This window comes from Oculina patagonica, chromosome 3, assembly GCF_052425735.1.
Source record: "Oculina patagonica isolate OP01 chromosome 3, crgOcupat, whole genome shotgun sequence".
NCBI classification, from domain to species: domain Eukaryota; kingdom Metazoa; phylum Cnidaria; class Anthozoa; order Scleractinia; family Oculinidae; genus Oculina; species Oculina patagonica.
This window is the reverse complement of record NC_135760.1, coordinates 21,477,847-21,498,617: the sequence shown is the minus strand read 5'-3', so window position 1 is coordinate 21,498,617 and position 20,771 is coordinate 21,477,847. Positions and strand designations below refer to the sequence as shown.

Here is a 20,771-nt window from a genome sequence, read left to right as displayed (position 1 = left end):
TCTAGGTAACCACGCCGTGTGCTCTTTGTGGAAATTCATCTCTCATCACATGGGATTAGCGAAAACACCGAGCTTGCACGAAAAAATTTGATCCAAGGTTTTATCTGAGAAATTAGTCGGGTAAGTACAGTGCAAGTGAACCGATTAACTGAAAATCGTCGAATTTTTAAAGCGTGGATTTCAATTAGGTGGGATTGGCTGAAAACCGTCGCCATTTCTGTTTTCGTCTCCTCCAGGCATGCTATCTTTTCATCTTCCTTGAATTGAAAGAATTGAAAATTTATACAGCAGTTTATGTTTCATCTAACATATTGAGCAATTTTTGCTCAACTTATATAACATTTTAGAAAAATTACAAGACTTGCAAAAATCGTGTTTATTTTAAAATTTGAATGGGGTTTGGGGGGGGGGGGGGTTGTTCTTTGTGTGAGCAGGGGTGTGTAATGCAGTTCTTGAACCTGTAGACTGTTTCAGTACAAACTAATATATAGATTTATGATTTTCCAAGCTCTCTGTCAATTGTATGGTCTTCTACCCTCCTGTAGGAATTTCAACCCAAAATCTGTAACCATGGTAACCATACCTTGTCTCTTAAAAAATTCAATTTTGAACCTGCAAAAAAAGGGGGTTGCACTGTGGTCTCCCATAGGAGTAGGAGTGTAGAGTATAGATTTTATATTCACTTAGGGTGTTCAGGACAGAATCCCAAGTTAGGGTTGTACATGAAGAAATAAAATAGGTCATCATACTGTGTTGGTGGTTTATGCAAATCAGGCATGCAAAAATCATATCATTAAGGTATCAAAAAAGCTTGATCCATGCCCAGATTGGGTCTCCTTTAGGGGGTTAATTCAATTTTTGTCAAGAATCACTGTCTCTTTCATACAGAAGCTCCCTAGGGGTCCAAACAGTATGTTGAGCCTGCAGTTCTTGCTTTTACACTAACTGTACCACTGCACAACAGATTGCCAACATTGCAGGCCTAAGAAAGTCTTTCATTTATTCTTGCATTTAACTCTTTACAGGATAATAAATCTGATTTGTTAGCCATGGTGGACTGTGTTGGCGTTTGCCGTTTCTTGGTCTGTGTTGCTGGCATTGCCTTGTCAGGCTATGCCCTTCATGTGGAGTTATCAAAGATGCACAACGAAGACTACAAAGCTCTTTGCGACATCAGTGAGCATATGAGCTGCTCTAAAGTGTTTTCATCAAAGTAAGAAACATTTCTTGGGTATATGTTTTCTCTGGAGGGGTGGAGTTACCGTTAGATATACTTGTAAATAAATAATTGTATTGGCCAGTGAAGAGAAACTTAAAAATCAGTTGTTTATAGTTTGAAAATAGATTTGGAGCAAAATATCTGAATTAATTGGTCCCATAAATAGTTTATTTAATAAGGAATGAAAATATTGCAGTACACAACTATTTATCAACTTTCTGATGGCTTTCCTTTGAGCCTGCAATCAAAGTGCTAGTACTGTAAGAGTCTTGAGTTGTTAAGTTCCATGTTTGCTCTTCAAAAACTGTCAGCTCTGCCCCCATTGCAAACAGAAGCCATCAAAAATTTTTTTCTAGTGGGAATGGTATGGCACACAGCTCTGTAAGGGCAAATAAAAAAATAAAAATAATGCCTCTTGTTGTAACATGACAAGTAAAAGTGGTACTCCTAATAGTCAGATTTTTTATTGGGGCTTTCATGATTCTTCATAACTTCTGCACCCGATCATATTGATACATAAGGTAATCAATGGAGAGACTACAATACAAGAAGTTGTTCTCCCCATTTTTTGTAACCATCCTTTAATATGATGCATTTTTTCACCAGGTATGGTACAGGGTTTGGCTTGGTTGAACCAGTTATGGGTAAAGACTCACCTCTTAATGTGCCCAACAGTATTTTTGGAATCCTTTTTTACTCTTCGATTGTTCTTCTAGGTAAGAACATGTTATGTTTTTTTGTCTTTGATGATTATGCCTGAAACTTTTACTGTAGATTATTCTGTATAAGATCATAGTGTACTACACTAAGAAAAACTAAAAATGGTGACTTCCTCATGTAATTCTAAGCTCCAGGGTCAAGGGCCGGGGGTTTCTCTGGATAGCTTGGGTTTTTCACCTTGAACAAGGTCTGACTTAGGACAGCTAAGTATTTTGTAAGAGGTGGGGTATACTAATGTTTTCTCTACAAATTTTAAAAATTCAGTGGAAGTTCATGGAACATAGTCATGGTCATAAATTTAATTCTTTTTTAGGTTTGGATATCTTAGTAGGGGGGAGGAGTCATAGTCCCCAATGGAAGGCGTTTGCCAAAATGGCCTCCCACCCCAGCAGACAATGAAATTGTTAGAGAACTTATCTGCAATGAATGTTCAGAAAACATTTGAATCTTTAACAGGATAACATTCTGTGATTTCTGCCATATAAACCAGTGCAATGCTCTGGAAATTCTTTGCAACACTGAGCTAAAGTTGCTTCATTGTTGTAAAGATGATTTTCTTTAGTTGTATTGTTTTGATGTTAGCAAGCTCTGATAGTTAATTTTGTTGGTATATCAACGTGAAGTCAACATTCTCTAGTTGATAATATTCAATAATATTCTTTTCACCTGTGTTTGACATGAGCTAATATATCATAATGAGAAATGGACTGTTAATAACGCAGTACTGAAAGAGTTTTCTGTTTGATTTATGTTTTAGGTATGTTCAAAAGCAAGGCTGCAGCTTGGATAATGTTCCTGTTTTCTCTGTTGTCTTGTGTAGGCTCAATTTATCTGGGTTACATTTTGTTCTACATCCTGCATGACACTTGTGTTGTGTGTATTTCAACATATGTCGTCAATGCATTGTTGTTAATCCTTAACCTCGTAACACTGAACCGTGTAATGACAAGAGTAGATGCCAAAAAGAAGAAAGAATAAAAACACTGCATGATTTTGTAACACAGTTAGGATCAATAAAGTTAATATTTTAGTTGAGAAAACAGTGGTTTTTGATTGTGCGATTATTGCTATGATGCCATAAAATTCTGAAAATACCGGTAAGCCCTGGGCTTATATTTGTCCTATTCTAGAAAAGGTTCCAACACCCATTCCCCCCCCCCCCCACCGCTTGCCTCTAGGAACTTGCACGCTTGGCACTTCAGCTAAACTCCTTTTTTTAAAATCAAGGTTCTACCTGATAACCATATGTAACATGCTTTCACTTGCTGAAAGAGCGCCCATGTTGGGCAGCATTTAAACTAATCTCGTTCCCAGATCTCGTGGGTTGACGGCTTCGGCTGCGAGATCTGGGAACGAGATTACATTTAAACTACACTGTAAAATTCAGTTGTGCTGAAACTTTTTGAGCATCGATATAAAAAGCAAGCAATCAAATCCCCACGAACTACAAGTGTATTTCTGGTACCACATCATTTTACCGCAAGGTCCTTCAGTTTTAGTTTACTCAATACACCATGTTAATAAGTCGAGACACCATTTTGAATATTTAACTTTCCGCGAATGACGTTGTTTATGAAATATTCATCTGCGCCTCGACGTATAAAAATGAAGTATCTACCATTATAATAAGCCGAGGTGTCATTTTGAATATTTTATTAATGACGTCATTCACGGAAAATTAAAACTTCAAAATGGCCCCTTGACTTATTAAAATGGTGTATATACTACCCACAGGAAGCTATAAATAATATTGACAGCCACATCAGAACTTTCAATTAAGCTTCGTTTTAGTGCATTTTGGATTTTGATGTTCACACTTTTAAAATTAATTTGGTGGTTTATCAAGACTACACTTGATGACAGGGCTGGGTTGTGCTAGAGGTCTCACTCTCCTCTCATCAAAATGCACTCTGTATTGATATTCCTAGGGAGGGGTGGTTGCTTTATCATTTAAGTCCTCTTCAAATGTACTCCCTTGCTAATCTCTGTACAATATAGTGAGGGTCACTGATATTTACTTGATAACTTAGATCTTGTATGACCTGTTTTAAACAGGTTCTGTATTAAGTTAATTAACCAACAGGCATGTGCAACAACTTTACACCAGTTCTCCCCAAATCATTGCAATTTAATACCCAGGAGAAGTTTTTGTTATACAGACGTTATTGTCCTAAAACCGGATTTTCCTAAATTAATGTTTGAGGGGTTTTCCCTTACAGTTGTTACTTTTCCGGTTGAAATCTGATTGGCTGTTGACTACGTCATTTGTTACTATTTTTATCGTGATCCGCCTTCCGTATAAATGGTGACGCGTAGCTTGGTAACCGCTCGTTTTCCCGGTCACTCCGACAAGTGCTTTATTCCGCAACCATGTTCAAAGATGCGTTAGTTTTGCGAACTTCAGCAAAGAAATGGCAACCGGTACGCGTACCTACAAGATCAAGGACAAAAATTACGAGGTTAAGTTCGAGTTAGATGCTCGCTACAAGCTGTTGGAGAACATAGGCAATGGGGCCTACGGAGTGGTGTGCTCCGCCATTGATACGAAAAATGGCAGCAAAGTTGCAATCAAGAAGATTCCCCGAGCGTTTGATGTGGTCACCACTGCAAAACGAACGTACAGAGAGCTCAAGATCTTGAAGCACTTCAAACACGATAACATCATCTCCATAAAAAATATCCTGAAACCGCCCAGTGATCTGGAGCAATTCAACGATGTTTATGTGGTGCTAGATTTGATGCAAACCGACCTTCACCATATTATTCATTCACAACAACAACTTACTGACGAACATGTTCGATATTTTCTCTATCAAATTCTCCGTGGATTGAAGTACATTCATTCCGCTAAAGTCCTGCACCGAGATCTTAAACCTAGCAATTTGCTGGTAAATCAAGATTGCGAGTTGAAAATTGGGGATTTCGGAATGGCTCGGGGACTCTCGTCCTCACCTTCGGAACAAAAGAGAGTTATGACTGAATACGTCGCAACTAGATGGTACAGGGCGCCGGAGTTGATGCTATCGCTAAACGAATACTCAGAAGCAATTGATATGTGGTCTGTGGGTTGCATTTTTGCCGAAATGCTTGGCAGGAAACATTTATTCCCAGGAACAAACTATCTCAATCAACTGCAGGTACATGTACAGTTTGCACAAGCGAACATTTGGAACATTTGCATGCACTTTTGCACTTTAGATTTCTTTACATAGTGTATTTTTAATTCTTTTTTTCTGTCATAAAACCTATTTAGCGATTCCCGGGATCCGTGTCAAAGAGAAAGCAAAAAGAATGGGTTGTTTATCAAATGAGTAAATCATTCACCAGCACGAATTTCAATTTTGTTTTTCACAGGGGTGGGGAGGGTTACAGTGTAGTGGTCACGCCTATTATAAAGATTTATGGCTATAAGGGGAGCTATAGTTAACTTAAATAAATACAGTACCTTCAAAGTTTAAACAGTGTCTTTCACAATTAATTAAGTCTTGATTTTATTGCAGTATAAAAAAATAAATTTTCACTGTTACCATCACAATTTCAAAGAGGGTAGGTGTGGGGGGTCTATTTTGGACTTGAAGTGTATTGTGATACTTAAATCCAGATTCCATTTTCTTTTTTGTTACAGCTTCTCCCTTGTTACCCCCCCCCCCCCCATTTCCAAGCAATTATAAGGTGATCTAGGTGATGTTGCTCTTAAGTTTTAATTTGATTAATAATCAGTATATTTCTCAAACTTTTATTCAAATAGCTCATTCTTAGTGTGGTTGGCACTCCATCAGAAAGTTTCATAGAACGAATGGGTGCTGAACGAGTAAAAACATACCTCCGACGACTGCCAAAGAAAGATCCAGTCCCATTGGACAAGCTGTACCCCAAAGACAAGTGTCATTTTGACGCACTGGATCTGCTGGGGAAAATGCTCAAGTTGGATCCAAAGGAAAGAATTTCAGTGGGCGATGCATTGGCTCACAAATATTTGAAAGAATACCACTGTGTGGATGATGAGCCTTTGTGTTTTCCACCATTCGAATTTGACTTTGAGGACCTTCCTTTCACTAAAGATGATCTGAAGGCAAAAATATTGAAGGAAATTGAACAGTTCCACAAAGATAGGTTGTTGATTTTGTCTCCAGTTCCTGCCTCTCCAAAGGAATTACAATCAAGTCAAGTTTCTTCAACCCAGTCTAAAGAAAAGGACAAAATTGCTTCAAAGAAAGGTATGCATTATAATGCTAGTTTGTTATTTTACTAAGATCCTGATTGGTATATGAATTCTCTTTACTGCTTTGCATAAATTATATATGATTCCCCTGGGAGAATTTTGCTTCTGGTCAAGCCTTTCTCTCTGATCATGAGAAGATCAGGCATTTTTTCCTGTGACCTGCCAGGGCTGTAAACTAATTCAGAGGAAGATATGGCCCATGAAATACATACTAGATGAATCAACCATTCGATGGAACTGTTCAAGATAGTTTTTAAATACCTAAATGACAGATTTCCCTACCCTTTTCTATACTCCAACTCATGAAATCCCTACCCTTTAAATTATATACCTCCAGCCTAAGAAAGGGACCCCTTTTAGGTGGAGCCTTCCCACATTAATTTAGTCCACTGAGCCTCTCTATGGTCCTCTATGGGTACCAACAGACATCGTTTTTATCACAATTTTTTTGCAAATCTCAATTTTTTTAAGCAGATCTTCGTTTTGTGGATTGAAACTGTTTGACATTAAAGTCAGTGTAATTCACAGCCCCCCAAAAATATCTCATCATGAAAAGCAAACAGTTGCTGAAACAATAACAAGGAAAATTAATTTAAATTCTTTGGATTTGTTGCCAATGATGTTTTGTTATGTTTGATGTTACTTATGATATTTATTTTCTTTAAAAGATTACTTTTATATGACCCCATACTGCTCGAGGATAAATCTTCTCTTCAATCTTGAGATCTTCATTTTTTTCCGCGGAAATTGTTGCATCTTCGATTTCTTTGGGAATACCTATAGAGGGGCTCTCCACTATAGAAAGTATCCCTGGACGCAAAAGCCACTGATAAAGATCAAGTTGACATCTGTTGTTTTGACTCCTGCTTTAGGCAACATCCCAGTTTCTTCATTAACCCTGGTAGATGTTCGACAGAAGATGGAGCAAAACCTCAAAAGGAAAAAGGAGAAAGAAGAAAATAAAAGCAAGAAATCCAAAGCGGCCAGACGGCAATCAGAAAACACAGAGAAAAAGTCAGATGACCCTACAGGGCTGAGTGACAGCGACAAGCAAATGTTAGCACGGTGGGAAAACATGAGAAAGCAAACCAAACCATTTATACACCCAATAAGAAAGTACATGAAAGAGCTGCATGACCTAAAGGAAGAGGCCCTGTGTGATGAAGTAAACCCGAGTGCTGTAGCCCCCTCACAGCAGCTCCTGCCTCCTGGAAATCACATTCAGCAACAGTTTCAGTTTACGCAGTTTGTACCACAGAACCAAAATGGTAATGTGACAGAGTTAAAGGCTGTTAAGGTTCCAAGTCAGGCAGTACCGATTGTAACACAGACCCTACAAGGAGGCAGTGCCATTGTTCAGACAGGTTGGTCAAACTGCTTTACAGTATTTTGAACTGAAAACAATTAAATTTCAAGTGTTAATGTATACCGCCTGCAGGAAATTCAATAAAATAACGTACATGTAGCAGCTGGGCAGCTGATCTGAGTAGAGAATCTTTCTTTAATTAATTTCAGGAAATCAGTAGCCAACTTCTCTAAGCAAAGTAGCCATGAGTTTTTGTCAGCCGTTGGTTCGTTTTGAAAGCACTGAGCCTGTTTTGTAAACTCCTCATGGAGTCTTGCATTTTATAGTCACGAGATTTCTTCTACCATGCAAAGATTACCTTGTCACAGTTTTGCAAAAAAATAATCTTGGTGTTCCCAAACAATGAAAGATTCTCATTTTGGGGAACAAGTTCTTTCCTTATGGAAATGTTTCTAGTACATGTATTGTTTGGTAACTCCAGTTACGCTGCAAATTCTGGGCTAATGAGGAACTACACCTCACTACGCACATCTGACCAGGTTGCAACTTGATGTAGTCATCAGTAGTGAAAAAATCCATCATTCAATTATTTTACTTTTATTTATTTGTGGGATTTCTTTCTTTTAGTTGCAGGAAAGCTTGTTCTTTTAGCACCCAACCAAGTAGTACCACTGCCTCCATCTGTGTTAATGAACGTCGCTGCTCCCATGGCAACTCAACAGCTCATCCTTGCTCCTCAAAAATCTACATCCCAAGCTCCTGTGAAACAAATCCTAACTACAAGTACAAGTAATCAAGATTCCCAAGAAAAAGTTGCAAGTGTGCTAAACACAACTGCAGGAAATTCTGTGGGCATGCCACTTGGACTTGCCACACTTGTCACAAAAATGACAGCGGCAGTCACTTGTGAAGTTAGTACGGGTGTGGGAAGACCTGCTCACACCAGTGCAGACAATAAAGCAACAAAAACGACTTGTGCTACTGTTTCGGCTACACCAACAATGACAAGTTCGGCAACAGCGGTTTCATCAATGCCACTGCTGGCAAATACAACATCTGCTGTTTCATTTACGCCATTGTTGACAAGTTCAACAACTGCTTTTCCAATGCTATCACAACAATCCTCCAACAATGCGCAAAGGGATCCTGCATCCACTTTGGTCACTGGTACCCAACTTGGGATGCCTGTGCATGTCACTGCCAGTAGAAACGTGGCAGCTACAGCATCAGGTCCAAATAAACCAATTAATAATATTTTAAACACTTCATTAATAAATATTTCTGCACCTCAGCAAGGCACACCTCTGGTCAACAGCATGACAAGTGTGGTGTCCCTTGGTAAAGAACAGTTGTCAACAGTTTCAGCCTTTCCTTCATTGAATGTACCGCACGTCACAACTGCAACCAACCAAAGTAATGCGCCATCAAACACATCACTGCCATTCTTGCCCACTGTAAATAGCAAGTCACAACCAACACCAGTCTCTGTGTGTACTCAAGCTCCACAGTCAACAAACCCTGTTCTTTCTTCTTTCAACACTATCCCATGGACTACAGCATCACAAACATGTACAAGTACTAACATTCTGCCGCAGACACAAACACAAACAGTTCAATCCACCACACTTCAGCCCACAAATCCTCTTATTCCTCCAACTACAAATTTGGATTCAACATCAGCACTTGGTTTTTCTTCATTATTTGCAATGTCAGACTCGGTTGTATCAACTGCAGCTCCATTAGACAACAGTTTAGATATATGCAGCATGACAGATGATAGCACAGCACCTACCCTCTTGAGTCCTAAGAGTCTTCAGTCAATGTTACAATCAATGCTTAGTCAGTCTGATGCGCAGTTGCTTTGGAACACCATGCTTAACTCGCCAATGATACAATCTCCCATCTTTAAACTGGCCGACACCTCAAACAGTACTGCCACAACCACATGCACTGCGACAGAATCTTATCCTAGAACATCACCTCTTGAACAATTTACACCACAGCAAAGTTGCGCCATTCCCCAGGAAACTGAATCACCACAACAAAACAATGACATGATTCCTGAGACCATCCAAGATGCTTTCAGTGGTCTCAATGTACAAGGAGTCACTGAGCAAGATAGGTTTGCTGAGGAGGTGATTTTCTCCACCATGTTGTCTTCCAGGGCAAAGGGAAGTGGCTATGGTTTAGGAATTGACATTGAAGAACTTTTTGATAATGCTGGAATAGTACAAGATCCAGCACTTGCTAACCTGTAAGTACCTAAATTTGCTTTGTGCTTAAATCACCTGGTACAATTTGGTATTTTCATTTGTTCCGGTGTATGGTGATATGTGGTAATGAATTGTGTATATACTAGATTGTACCAAAGGTAAATGAAACCACAACGTACATTTATGAGTGTGTAGTGAGTGATTTTGATTTTTTTTTTTTTTTTTTTTGAGGGGGGGGGGGGTATCCTCCTGCCACTTTTTGCATTTTAGTATATGTAGATAGTTATTGTACAAGTCAGTAAAAAACATTACAAATATGTTCTTTGTTATATACAACATACATTTATGTTATATACAATATACATTTATGAGTGTAAAGTGAGTAATTTGGTTTTTTTTTTGGGGGGGGGGGGTTATCCTCCTGCCACTTTTTGCATTTCAGACAATCCGTATTTAGTATATGTAGATAGTTATTGTACAAGTCAGTAAAAAAATAAAAAATATGTTCTTTGTTATATTAGATGTTTATTGTACAATTCTAAAAATAAGCACTAACGAAATTACTGCCCCCCTCCCCCCCAAAAAAGTAAAAAACAAGCCCCCAAATTTCAGATTCAAACATCCTTCTGTTAATAAGCTTCCCAAATGTAAGCCCGAGACTAATATTTACATGTAGTTATAGCTTTTAAAGGCCCGGTAATACGGGCAACATTTTTGTTTAACTTGTCTCGCAACATTGTTGCATTGCAAGTTGAACGAGTTGTTGCCCGTATTACTACCGCGCGCTTAACTTGCCTGGCAACAAATTTCGATGTTGCAAGTTGCAGCAACATGTTGCACAAAGTAGAACCGAGTGCTACTTTTTGCAACAACATTGTTCGACTTGCAACACCAAAAATTGTTGCGAGACACGTTGAGCGCGCGGTAGTAATACGGGCAACAACTCGTTCAACTTGCAATGCAACAATGTTGCGAGACAAGTTGAAGAAAAATGTTGCCCGTATTACCGGGCCTTAAAGAAAGATACAACTTTTCCGATTTTAAGGCCCGTTGTAAGTAGTGCTTGCTTAGTATTTTAGGTCAATACTTAATTGTATCATGTGGTTTCGTTGCAAACGTCTTTGGCTGACAAAAACTGTATACGAAGTTAAACAATATTTTTATCTTTTCATTTAGATCTAGTAGCCTAGCAAGCCCTTATAAAGACTCCTGCCTCACGCTTCCTGCTAGCTTACCCAACAGTCCATCACTGTCTGCTTCGCTGCTATCTGATTGGTTGGATGGCAAGGACATGCTGCCTACTGACATTGATGAAATTCAGAAAGAACTTGAGTCAAACTCTGTGCTGGCACTCTTTCAAGAAATGGAGGATTCTTGACATCTATTTATATATATGTACATATGTCAATACCTTTGTTCGCATTTTCGAAAATCCCCTTGCTATGTTTGTATATAGACTAACGCACGAGAAGTATGTGTTTCAAAGGTAATTCTATTGGGGTGGTGATCTCTGGAGTAAAAGGTAGAAAAGAGCACGTTTTTCCGAAGCGCAAGAAGGATGTCTTCCGTAAACAGACAATTACGCACCACGTGCATCAAGTGCACTTCTTAGCAGTAGCAAAAGCAAGGAAAAGGGCGTAGGCAACTGCGGCGCATTTTTTTTAAAGATCATTTGATCCGAGTACAATTTTCCCATCCTCAGTGTAGCAGCTTTTGCTGCTCACAAAAAGCAGAGGAAACTTTTTTAGGATGTTGCAGACAGAAGCATTTCCATTTCCCGACATGGATTGTCAAGCAAGCTCGAAATTGGGCTTGCTGCATTTACTCATGAGAAGGAAAAAGAGAATTGCTTGCACTCTGCACATGTTATATAAATGAGAATTGCAAATCAAGTTCTGTTTTTCATAGAATAAAGTCTTCTATTTTCCAAACAACAAAATACTTTTATTATAAATTATATCATTAATCTGTACAGAAATATAGGACAATATTAAATGTCATTTTCCAGGCGCTGTGTTTTCTTTCTTCTTCTTTTTTGGTCTCGCCATGGGAAGTGCTGGAAGTTTAAATCTTGTCCTGCAACAAAGTTTGGGTAGTGATTAGCCTACGAAGATCAAACATATTTTTCCCCAGATAAAGGTTTAGTCCGGTTTCCTTTTCAAAGTAGAACTGTGTCTGTTCTTTGCTTATAGCTCTACTTCAATGAGTTCCATGATTGGTGAAAAAATTCGCCAAACACGGAACAAACTCGCTGCTTTAATTTTTTAACCAATCAAGAGTAAAACTAAAACCTATCGTGTTCAGGAAAGAAACTTATTTATTATAACAAATGTTAAACAAGTCGCGAAATTCAGTTTTCATGGAAAATTTCTAGCCTGATGCGGGCTCCTGGTCAGTGGGAACGATCGAAAAAACGGGAGGGAGACCCCCCACCCCTTTTTCCCTCGCTCGCACGCTTTTCCGACCCCCCGACCAAGAGCCTGGAACATGCTTGAAAATTTTATGTAATAAGAAAATTGGCTAAATAGTCAACTCAAACTTACTGGCAGGTGAGACAGAGCGGAATAAACTGGCAATAAACTGTAATAAATGTCAAATAAAAGGAAAAGCATTAGTCGAAGAGTTTAAATAAGTCGTATTAAAAAGCAGCATGTAAATGGCAATCGATCAAAGAATGGGAGAAAAAAGTGATCTTCCAATAGTTCTGCAGCATTCCCATATTAACTGTTTTGTACCCGTTCTTATGGCCCCACTGTGCCACGCTGGATGTGAGGTTTTCGTTGAGAAGGAGTGAGGCTACCAACCGGCTTTGAAACCGAACAAACAGGAGCTATGGTTCGGATGGCGAACTTCGTAGTTCGTACAGTGCGTCTTAATCTTTCCCAACTCAAATCAACCTTATCTCAGTAAGGTTTACTTTTATCCCCGGCCCTTGGTGTTGCTCAACCTTAGACACTAAGACCTTATTATTACTTATCTTCGCGGGGCTTAATTTTCGCGATTAAAAAAAATAGCGAAATCGATCCGAAAGAAAAAAAGTTCCCTCGAAAAATTAATGACGCCAAATTTAATACCCTGCTGAATAGCCATGTTTACGCTCTCTTTCTCCGAATCATACAACAGAGGGACCGAGATATATCGCAAATGCTGGCATGTGTATTTTAACGTTGGCCTTTGTCGCACAAACATACCAACCTGTTTTTTAAGTTTTGTTTTGTTAAGGTTCTGTTTATGCCGATTCTGAGAATATCCGTTTGTTAATACGTATCGTTTTTTAACGAAATCTAGGTTCTTTCAACACGACTTTTCTGCCAGATCGCAAAATTTCATTTTCGCAAAAATAAGCACAATGAAGCTCTTTTAAATCTTTGTTCCGCGCATGGTAGATACAGTCCTCAACCATTAGAGTGGAGAAAGTAAATATGAGGTAAAATTTATCAAGGCTGTCGTTGTATTATAATATTACTCTTACTTGATAAACAAACTGAACAAACAAATCCAATATCCACAAGCCGTCTGTGACAGAAGCACGCAGCTCTGTAGTCAATGTGCATGGACGAGGGAAGAATCAACTGTTCACGGACTGATGGCTCGGGAAGGAACACCCACTGAAATGAAACAAATTCATGGCATGCGAAAGTTAATTTAAGGTTTATCCTAAAGAAAAGACGTAGCTTTTGTTCATCGATATTTTGACCCTAAGAGAATTTCGTCAAAGTTTTTGGGCAAAAGAAAGCCCGTAGAGCGAGGTTCATCAAGTGATATAGATATAGAGCGAACCGCGTGGTACCCGTGTAAATAGGATATTAAATATATTTTTTAAATGTATTTGAGAACCGGTAGTAAGCAATACTGCCGATACGCCAAATCCCTTTGGATATTCACCCTTTAAAAGGAAATTTGGGAGGGTTCCTACGGGGCAAAAAAATTCTTGACCGTGGTGGGAACCGTCCCAAATTTCCTTTAAGGTCATTGCCCTGAAATAGAACTGAACACAATTTTTTAACCAAACTTCGCCTACTGGTTTATTACTTTGAGGGAACTGAAATTTTGAAATAAAAAAGGGGGGTCACCAGATTCGTTTATAATTCCTCTGCGAGTCCTGGCAAAGTACACTTTTTTAGCGATAATTTATTTTTCAAACACATGAATTGATCTGTTTTCATTTTACAGAAAGAATTCGATCGCTACACCAAAAATATGAGAAAAAATTGATAGGTCACCAGACTCGTTTAGGAGAAAGTGACAATTTACTTCTCTCGCGGACTAAGCCACATAGAAAAAAGCCGCCATTTTGTTGATGTTCGCGCGCGCGCGCGCACTAAATACGCGTAAAATTCTGCGCAGTAAGGATGCGCAATGCAATACAGGGCAATGACCTTAAAATAACGGTGAATATCTAGGGGCCGGGGTTTGGTGTATCAGCAGTATTGCCTACTACCGACACTCAAATACATTTAATTAATTTAATATCCTATGAGGTTAATCAAGTCCTGAGAGTGCAATGAATATATCTGAAATGATGTTTCGCAACGAATTCGGTAGTCGCAAGGGAAAATACCCTGAACTACGCCAAATCACGTTGTTTCGTGCCTCAAAGGAATTACTTCCTTGCCCCTTGATGGTAAAACTAAATTTTGCCCTAATATAATCCCTTTCCACCCTCGCCGACCCTCGCCATGGTTTAGCCATACTCTCTTCTAAAATGGGTTCCTGTCATTTAAGGAGCATTGTGCTACAAAATCAAACCGCTTTTTGTTGGGGTTTTTCGTGTTCTGGGTACCCTATGAAGCTTTTTAAAAATCGTAATGAAGAATAGATATCAGCCATTTATAAGTCGTTTAACTTATTGTCGTTATGCTGTTCAGCGTTGTGTTGCAACACTTGGCTGTAACAATAACTCACCAATAAGTATTGCAGCAAAGCAAGAGTCTGTGGCACTTTGAGGTACATTCCACCTGTTATGTCGGCTGCCTAGAAAATAGTGAAACAGCACAACTCAAACTTTCCTGGATAAGCTGAGTCTCACGGATAAAATTATTCCCAAATGGGCTCCAAGATTACAAGTCAACGCTTTCCAGTATCATAGGCACGCAATGCGTGCAGAGAATATTGATTAGTATAGCGATCACACCAACACTTAGCTCTAGATGAAAATGTTAACAAATGAAGGAGTGGGGAAAAACTACGCGCTCGGTTCAGAGAACGACCATGTTCTAAGAATACATACATGTAGCAATGTACTTCCAGGAACAGATGTTTTGTGACCCTTAGGAATATTTTATTCATACCTGCTGTAAAAATCCTGAGTGTTCATCCAGTACACAAGCATCAATCACAGTATTCTGAACAAATTATCAAATAACACAAGTTAAAGAACCTCCAGGGCTTATTTGTTCCCAAGGGGTTTTTGTGCTTATTTTCATGGAGGGCTAATTCTGGGATTGTTATGATATAACTGACAAAAGAAGCTCAATGGTAGTGGACTTAAATATGGATAAATTATTTTTATTGTAGGTTTACCCCCCCAATTTCCCCTTTATTTACCCTTAAAAAAACCCCCCCAACCCCCAACGCCCGGAAAAAAGCCGCGCACGAGTAAATACGGTAGGCTAACTATAGCCCATTGAACTGTTTATCAGATGTTTGCATCACAGAGTTGGGGTTATGTAATGTCAGAAGTTTACAGCATGCTAAAGTAAGCCTTTTGCGTGCTTTCAGCTGTCATAAATGTAATACTTACACTTTTTTGAGCAGCAAATATGCAGTTCATTATTGGCATATATTGTGTAGATACATCTGGTGCAGCTTTCAAAACCTGCAACAAAATAAGCAATGGAAAAGTTTAAGTTTTGACCATTTTCTAAAATGGATCCATCTTTGTTTTAGATGTTTTATGCAATAATCCATCTGTTAATACATCTGTTAATAATCCGTTACTTACCAAAATGCGTGACTTGAGTTTCTGCCCAACTAAAAAAGGACACATTATTTTCCATGAATTAGCTCCTTACATTCTCATATAATTATTAGGGAAGAAACTGAAGAATGCTAATAAGTGTACTACCTGATCCTAGATTAGAGAGGATTCTACCCCATCACAGGTTACCACACCCTCCATCCTTCCCCCCACGTCCCACAATTTGCCCCAACAGCTCACAAACCGTACATACAAGTATTTATACTTCTTGGTGAATAGAAGTACCGGTACTGTGTCTTACCACACAACACTGACAGAGTGAAGGTGGGTTATTCTTTACTCCAAAAAGGGGGGAGTGGCGGTGAAACACTTTCAGCCCAGCCCTAGGACCTCATGTCAGCAAAAAAAAGCGGCGAGAAAGCATCACCTTTCTCTCTGACAATACACTGTATCAAAATTTTAAGGAGGGGAAATGTAGTGTAACTTGTGCAAATGTAGTGTAAAAATCTACATCTCATCAATAACATTATACATGCCCATTACCTGGGCATTCTTTCTCTGCTCTGTGAATATCTGATGTAAGAAGGTTAAGGTTAATATTTTTCTACCCTAGGGATAAGGAGGATTCCAAAGTGCTTCAACCAAAATGCAACTCTAGTATCTGTAGCGATAAGCAATTATTAGCCTAAGGGAATTTTTATTTACTCCACTGGAAATGGGTAGGATGAATACAAGAAAACTTTGCAGGGGTGGATCTAGGATTTGTTCACCAGGGTGACTGTCGGCAAATATTTTTATTTTAGCCTCATGGTTTTTTTGAAAGGAGAGGGGGTTGGACATTAAAATACTTGTTGGTACTTTCTATTTCAATTTGTTTGTTTTTATTTTTTATTTTGGATGTAGGAGGTGGCTATCAACCCAATCCACTCCCCCTGGATCTGCCATGCTTCGTTATAATGGGTTAATTTTACATGTGCAAGATAACAATAACTGAAAAGTTTATATTACTTGAAGCAAAAACGCTGCGACAACTACTATTATTATTACAGTAACAAAAGATACAACATAAGGCCATGGTTAGGGCACTAGCAAGAAGCGTTGGAGGCACCTCTGAGCTGTGGTTATCTGCTGGAAAAATGAAGACAAAACTCCATATTTTTTGAGTTAAAATATTCTTGTCCTAGATTGTGACAAGGGTGAAGTCTGGCCTGTCAGGCGAGCACTTATCTCTGGATTTATTAGAAACATAAACTGCGAGCAGGCGTTATTTTTCTCGCGGCGGAGGGGTGAATGGAAAAATGAACGCCTGATACAATTACTTCTCCAGTCGTCTGTAAAAAGTCCAGAATCTGGACTTTTTTCTGATTGGTCAGGAAACAAAAGGCAACCTTAGAACTCTATCCTGATTGGCTAATTGAGTTCAAGTCTAATTTCCGGTCCAAAAATATCGCGCGTAGATGATTGTTATCATGGCGGGTGTTGAATGAAGTAGAAAGTGAGTTCTTCTAGCTTTCAGAAAATCTCTCAAGAGTTTTGTTCACAAAACATTTAAAGACGAACAAAGGGAGTGTATTCGACGAATAGTTTGTGAAAGAAAAGATGTTTTGGCGGCGCTTCCGACAGGATTCGACAAGAGCGTGATCTACCACCAATAGGGTCGAAGAGTATTACATCACACCACCAAAGACGCCAGACGATCGTGCCAGTGACGAAAACTACGGCCTTGAAATGTCTGACCTGAGCCTTACACAAAATCAGCCTTTGCAGAAAACAAATTTTAAAAACCATCCAATCAGCTCATTCAAAAAGGGTGATTCAAACACATGTTAAAACCAGGCACTAATCACGCTTTAATATGTGATTGCATCGCCGACATTCTCGACGACGTTGACAGATATTTATTTTAATTAGGGGGCGGCAGACGACTTGACAAGTAATTGTATCAGGCTTTCCTTTTTTCGCCTTCCCTCCGCCGCGAAAAAACAGAAAGCCTGATCGCAGGTTATTAGAAACAGTGTAAGGGGTTACAGCTATTGCAAAATGAGAAAATGTAGAATTGAAATTTCATCCCGTACACCATCAGTCTTTAAAGGGGCTATTTATATTCTATTTAATATTTTCGTTAATTAAGAGCTCTAAACTTCAAATTGGCAGAAGGAAAGACTTTTATTGGCAAAATCACGGCCACATAACAAACAAGGATGATTTTTGAGCATAGTAAATGACACTTTTATACAAATTGAGATAATCTTGAAAAAAGTCGGCCCAATGCTTTTCAAGTTTACCCAAACGCAATCCGTTTTAATCTTCTCGAATTTTGCCCATCCATTCCACATTTTGGCCTTTCTGTAGTTCTTCTACAGTTTAAAGCCATTTCTGTGAAATTTCAGTTAATTCTATGACCAGTTGCTCAGTGCCAAAATTGCCTAAAATTGCGTGACATGGCCCCTTTAAGGTACCTTTTGAATCTTCTGTAGACAACAGAGTCTTTAGTTCAGTGATGATAGCATCATTGACTTCAGCAAACCCTTCATATTTTCCATCTGAAGGAAGATCTTTCTGAACATCATCACTGACTCCACCAGTGGAATTTTCTCTTGGAAACACAAACTTGCTGTTCAAAACACAATAGCAGAAATATTATTTCAAAAATATATACCAGCTAACTACCTTTAGATAAGTGATATTTTTACAAAATCTGACAATACTATTATTCTATAATCAGACAGGGATAAAAATCAGCACTTTCCCATTCTCCCAGGTGAGTCTCAAACATTTTGTGAATGTTTAAATTGTACAGTTTTTGGTGCATTTCTCAGGGCACTTACCCAAATAGAGAGTACTATTAGAATGGAACTTTTATCCCTGAAACAAGATGATATAAACCAAAGGGTGTATATGCATTAAAAATGTTGTCGGAAACCCTTTCAAACTTTGATTGACAGAAATTTTGGAAACGTTTGCGCCGGTGTTTTGATTTCTGTAGTCGCGTATCAATGCAAATGGTGGTAATACTTAAAAATATAATAGCATCCTGCCCAGGACAGCCTAAGTGATAACAAATTCTGTAATTTACACACCTAAGCAAGACAACGAGCATCCCCATCCCTTTCATGATGGAGTCCCCCCTCCCAACCTGGGAAGAAACCAGCAAAATGGAAACAGATGGCCCAGTAACCTGAATATCACATTGCATTTTAATTAAAGTTAACATTGTTATATAATGATCTGTGTGCTTTTCTTATACCAAGCCATACCTTGTGCTTGTGTGTGATACAATAAAAGAAAGACAATTATTGTGTTTCATCATCAGATGAGCGTTACACAACACCATAAGACTGTCCACACAATGTGTCAAACTAATCTGAAAAGTCAATAAAAATAAACATTGATTGTTTGTCAGAATAACAAAAGTTTTGCATGAAAGCCAGTTAAACCTGATCTGAGATTTTATATAGCTTTAATAAAACTTATAGCTTACTTGTTGTTGCTCATGGCCATTTGATTGATTTCCTTCACAAACAATTCTGCCCCACCACACTGGATTGGCATCAAGAATAACTACCAGGAGGTTTGAAATGATTTCTTAAGGAGCAAAAGAAAGCATTGATCAGATTTAGATATCAGTGCAAAAAAAGTTGGAAACAAGTTCTGACAAGTTCGAGCTCTCACCGTCCGCCATGTTGGAACTTTTACTCTAATACGTCATGTAACAAGTCACGTTTTCTCCCATGTCTCCAAGCTCGGTCCCACTCCCCTCCCTGCGTCCGAGGGTGGGAAACGACGTATAGCATATCTGTCTTGATTTAATAAAAGGTGTCTAAAGATTTTGACACAGCTCTAGTTCTAAAGACATATTTTTGCAAGAAGCTTTGCATGAATCGACTAGTTGTAGCTCATGTTCAACGTAAATTACTCTAATAAATCTCTTTATGAACCAAAAAGACTGCATTTACGGCATTTTGTTCAAATCATGAATTCTACCAATTTAATTAACTTGTTTACAACATGAAATAACATCAAATGAAAACAAATTTTTAAAGCGCCGGAGCGAGAGATGGACTAAAGCTTTCTAAATCCATGCATGGTCTAAAATGAACTATCAGAAAGCATTTTACATCGACGATCGCTTCATTTTCAACGAATTCGGGATTAAAATAACTAAATAATTCATGACTCAGCGAGACCATTCGGTCATAGTTCATGTCAATTCACGGCCGGAAACCCCGCATATCGAATTGCTGCTGACTATCGAATCACAGGCCGCTCTGATTGCTAGCTTAGCCAAACGGCAAAATAATCATCAAATGAAGAGAATTCTACTCACATAAGGGTTTGAAGTGATTTCCTTTCGACCATCAGCTGCGCTCTTTGCAACCTTTCCATCTTATTCACAATGTAATACCCCGGATGTGGAAAAAATCGTTATAAAGGGAACCAATACCCCCGGACATTACAACAGAATTTTTCTAAGTCTCCAGCCAAGGAAGAGTTCAAGCCGAATATCGCCATGACCGCCTTCAAATCAGCCCTTAAGTCTAGTTCCGAGTCCTAGTTGATGTGGCTGAAGACCTTTGCCGTCTAAAGCAAGCACAACGCTATTTGTACCTAGCAAAACTGTACCGAGTCAAGAGTTCAACCCGTTAAAGCTTTGTTCTAAGGTACAATAGCAGCCGACGCAAAACTTGCAAATCGTTAGACTTCCACCTTCATAGGACTTAATGATGTCCTCCGGCAAACTTCCTTTAGACAGCAAAATGAAAAACTAGATCACCTCTGTTCTACAAGTCAGCGCGCGCCATTAGAATTCAAAGTTCGGTAGATATGGCGAGTTGGAGCCTGGGTAAACTAGCCAAAAGTAAATGGAAGGGGGGGGGGGGTAGGTAGGTAGAAGGGATAAAAGCCATGAGTATAAAATTGAAAGCACTTCATTTCCACTGAAAGTAAGCCAAATAATCTCCCATGTCCTTAAAAGAAAAAAAAAAAAAAAAAAAAAAAAAATCTCAACCCCATTCAATTTTCTTGACAGCCAGACTGTAGCCACCTTTTATTAAATCAAGACAGATATAGACTACGAAAAGTACGGTATTGCGGTACGGTGTTCAAAGAATGTTTTTTTCTTTACTCGCGGTACGTTCAAAGTAGGACTAATTAAAAAAATAATAATTAAA

At 38.7% G+C, this 20,771-nt stretch overlaps 4 protein-coding genes across 6 annotated transcripts in view; 3 read left to right on the top strand and 1 right to left on the bottom strand.

Annotated features, from left to right (window-relative positions):
- The window catches only part of LOC144645296 (heterogeneous nuclear ribonucleoprotein L-like), a 103,164-nt gene that overhangs the window by 62,815 nt on the left and 19,578 nt on the right, over window positions 1–20,771 (top strand). The window lies entirely within an intron of this gene.
- Window positions 2–2,973, top strand: LOC144645473 (vitamin K epoxide reductase complex subunit 1-like). Its single transcript, XM_078505061.1, has 4 exons — window positions 2–120; window positions 1,026–1,213; window positions 1,826–1,935; window positions 2,697–2,973. Exons 2-4 carry the CDS (start codon window positions 1,050–1,052, stop codon window positions 2,915–2,917), a joined length of 495 nt encoding a protein of 164 aa, XP_078361187.1. The 5' UTR covers window positions 2–120; window positions 1,026–1,049; the 3' UTR covers window positions 2,918–2,973.
- Window positions 4,181–11,604, top strand: LOC144645276 (uncharacterized). The gene is made up of 5 exons (XM_078504791.1): window positions 4,181–5,076; window positions 5,688–6,156; window positions 7,034–7,525; window positions 8,095–9,721; window positions 10,857–11,604. Exons 1-5 carry the CDS (start codon window positions 4,351–4,353, stop codon window positions 11,056–11,058), a joined length of 3,516 nt encoding a protein of 1,171 aa, XP_078360917.1. The 5' UTR covers window positions 4,181–4,350; the 3' UTR covers window positions 11,059–11,604.
- Window positions 11,531–19,310, bottom strand: LOC144645399 (general transcription factor IIH subunit 3-like). 3 transcript variants are annotated; one of them, XM_078504969.1, is made up of 13 exons: window positions 19,273–19,310; window positions 19,082–19,185; window positions 18,858–18,964; window positions 18,060–18,214; window positions 16,663–16,725; window positions 16,144–16,173; window positions 15,625–15,653; window positions 15,424–15,498; window positions 14,972–15,025; window positions 14,586–14,654; window positions 13,153–13,288; window positions 12,224–12,260; window positions 11,531–11,756 (listed from the first exon to the last, which is right to left on the bottom strand). In XM_078504969.1, the coding sequence occupies exons 1-13, from the start codon at window positions 19,280–19,282 to the stop codon at window positions 11,678–11,680; spliced, it is 948 nt and encodes a 315-aa protein (XP_078361095.1). In that variant the 5' UTR covers window positions 19,283–19,310; the 3' UTR covers window positions 11,531–11,677. The 3 variants fall into 3 exon arrangements, with proteins under 3 accessions (XP_078361095.1, XP_078361094.1, XP_078361096.1); XM_078504968.1 differs by having other exon boundaries at window positions 16,663–16,728; window positions 19,273–19,308; XM_078504970.1 differs by having other exon boundaries at window positions 16,663–16,728; window positions 19,085–19,185; window positions 19,273–19,297.

Coding starts and splice junctions, on each gene's coding strand:
- LOC144645473 (XM_078505061.1), top strand. CDS start 1,050: ATGGTGGACTGTGTTGGCGTTTGCCGTTTCTTGGTCTGTGTTGCTGGC. Junction 1,214..1,825: donor TCTAAAGTGTTTTCATCAAA/GTAAGAAACATT, acceptor TTTTTTCACCAG/GTATGGTACAGGGTTTGGCT. Junction 1,936..2,696: donor CTCTTCGATTGTTCTTCTAG/GTAAGAACATGT, acceptor TTTATGTTTTAG/GTATGTTCAAAAGCAAGGCT.
- LOC144645399 (XM_078504968.1), bottom strand. Junction 15,654..16,143: donor AGCAGAGAAAGAATGCCCAG/GTAATGGGCATG, acceptor GTCCTTTTTTAG/TTGGGCAGAAACTCAAGTCA. Junction 15,026..15,423: donor TATTTGCTGCTCAAAAAAGT/GTAAGTATTACA, acceptor TAATTTGTTCAG/AATACTGTGATTGATGCTTG.
- LOC144645276 (XM_078504791.1), top strand. CDS start 4,351: ATGGCAACCGGTACGCGTACCTACAAGATCAAGGACAAAAATTACGAG. Junction 5,077..5,687: donor ACTATCTCAATCAACTGCAG/GTACATGTACAG, acceptor TTATTCAAATAG/CTCATTCTTAGTGTGGTTGG. Junction 6,157..7,033: donor CAAAATTGCTTCAAAGAAAG/GTATGCATTATA, acceptor CTCCTGCTTTAG/GCAACATCCCAGTTTCTTCA.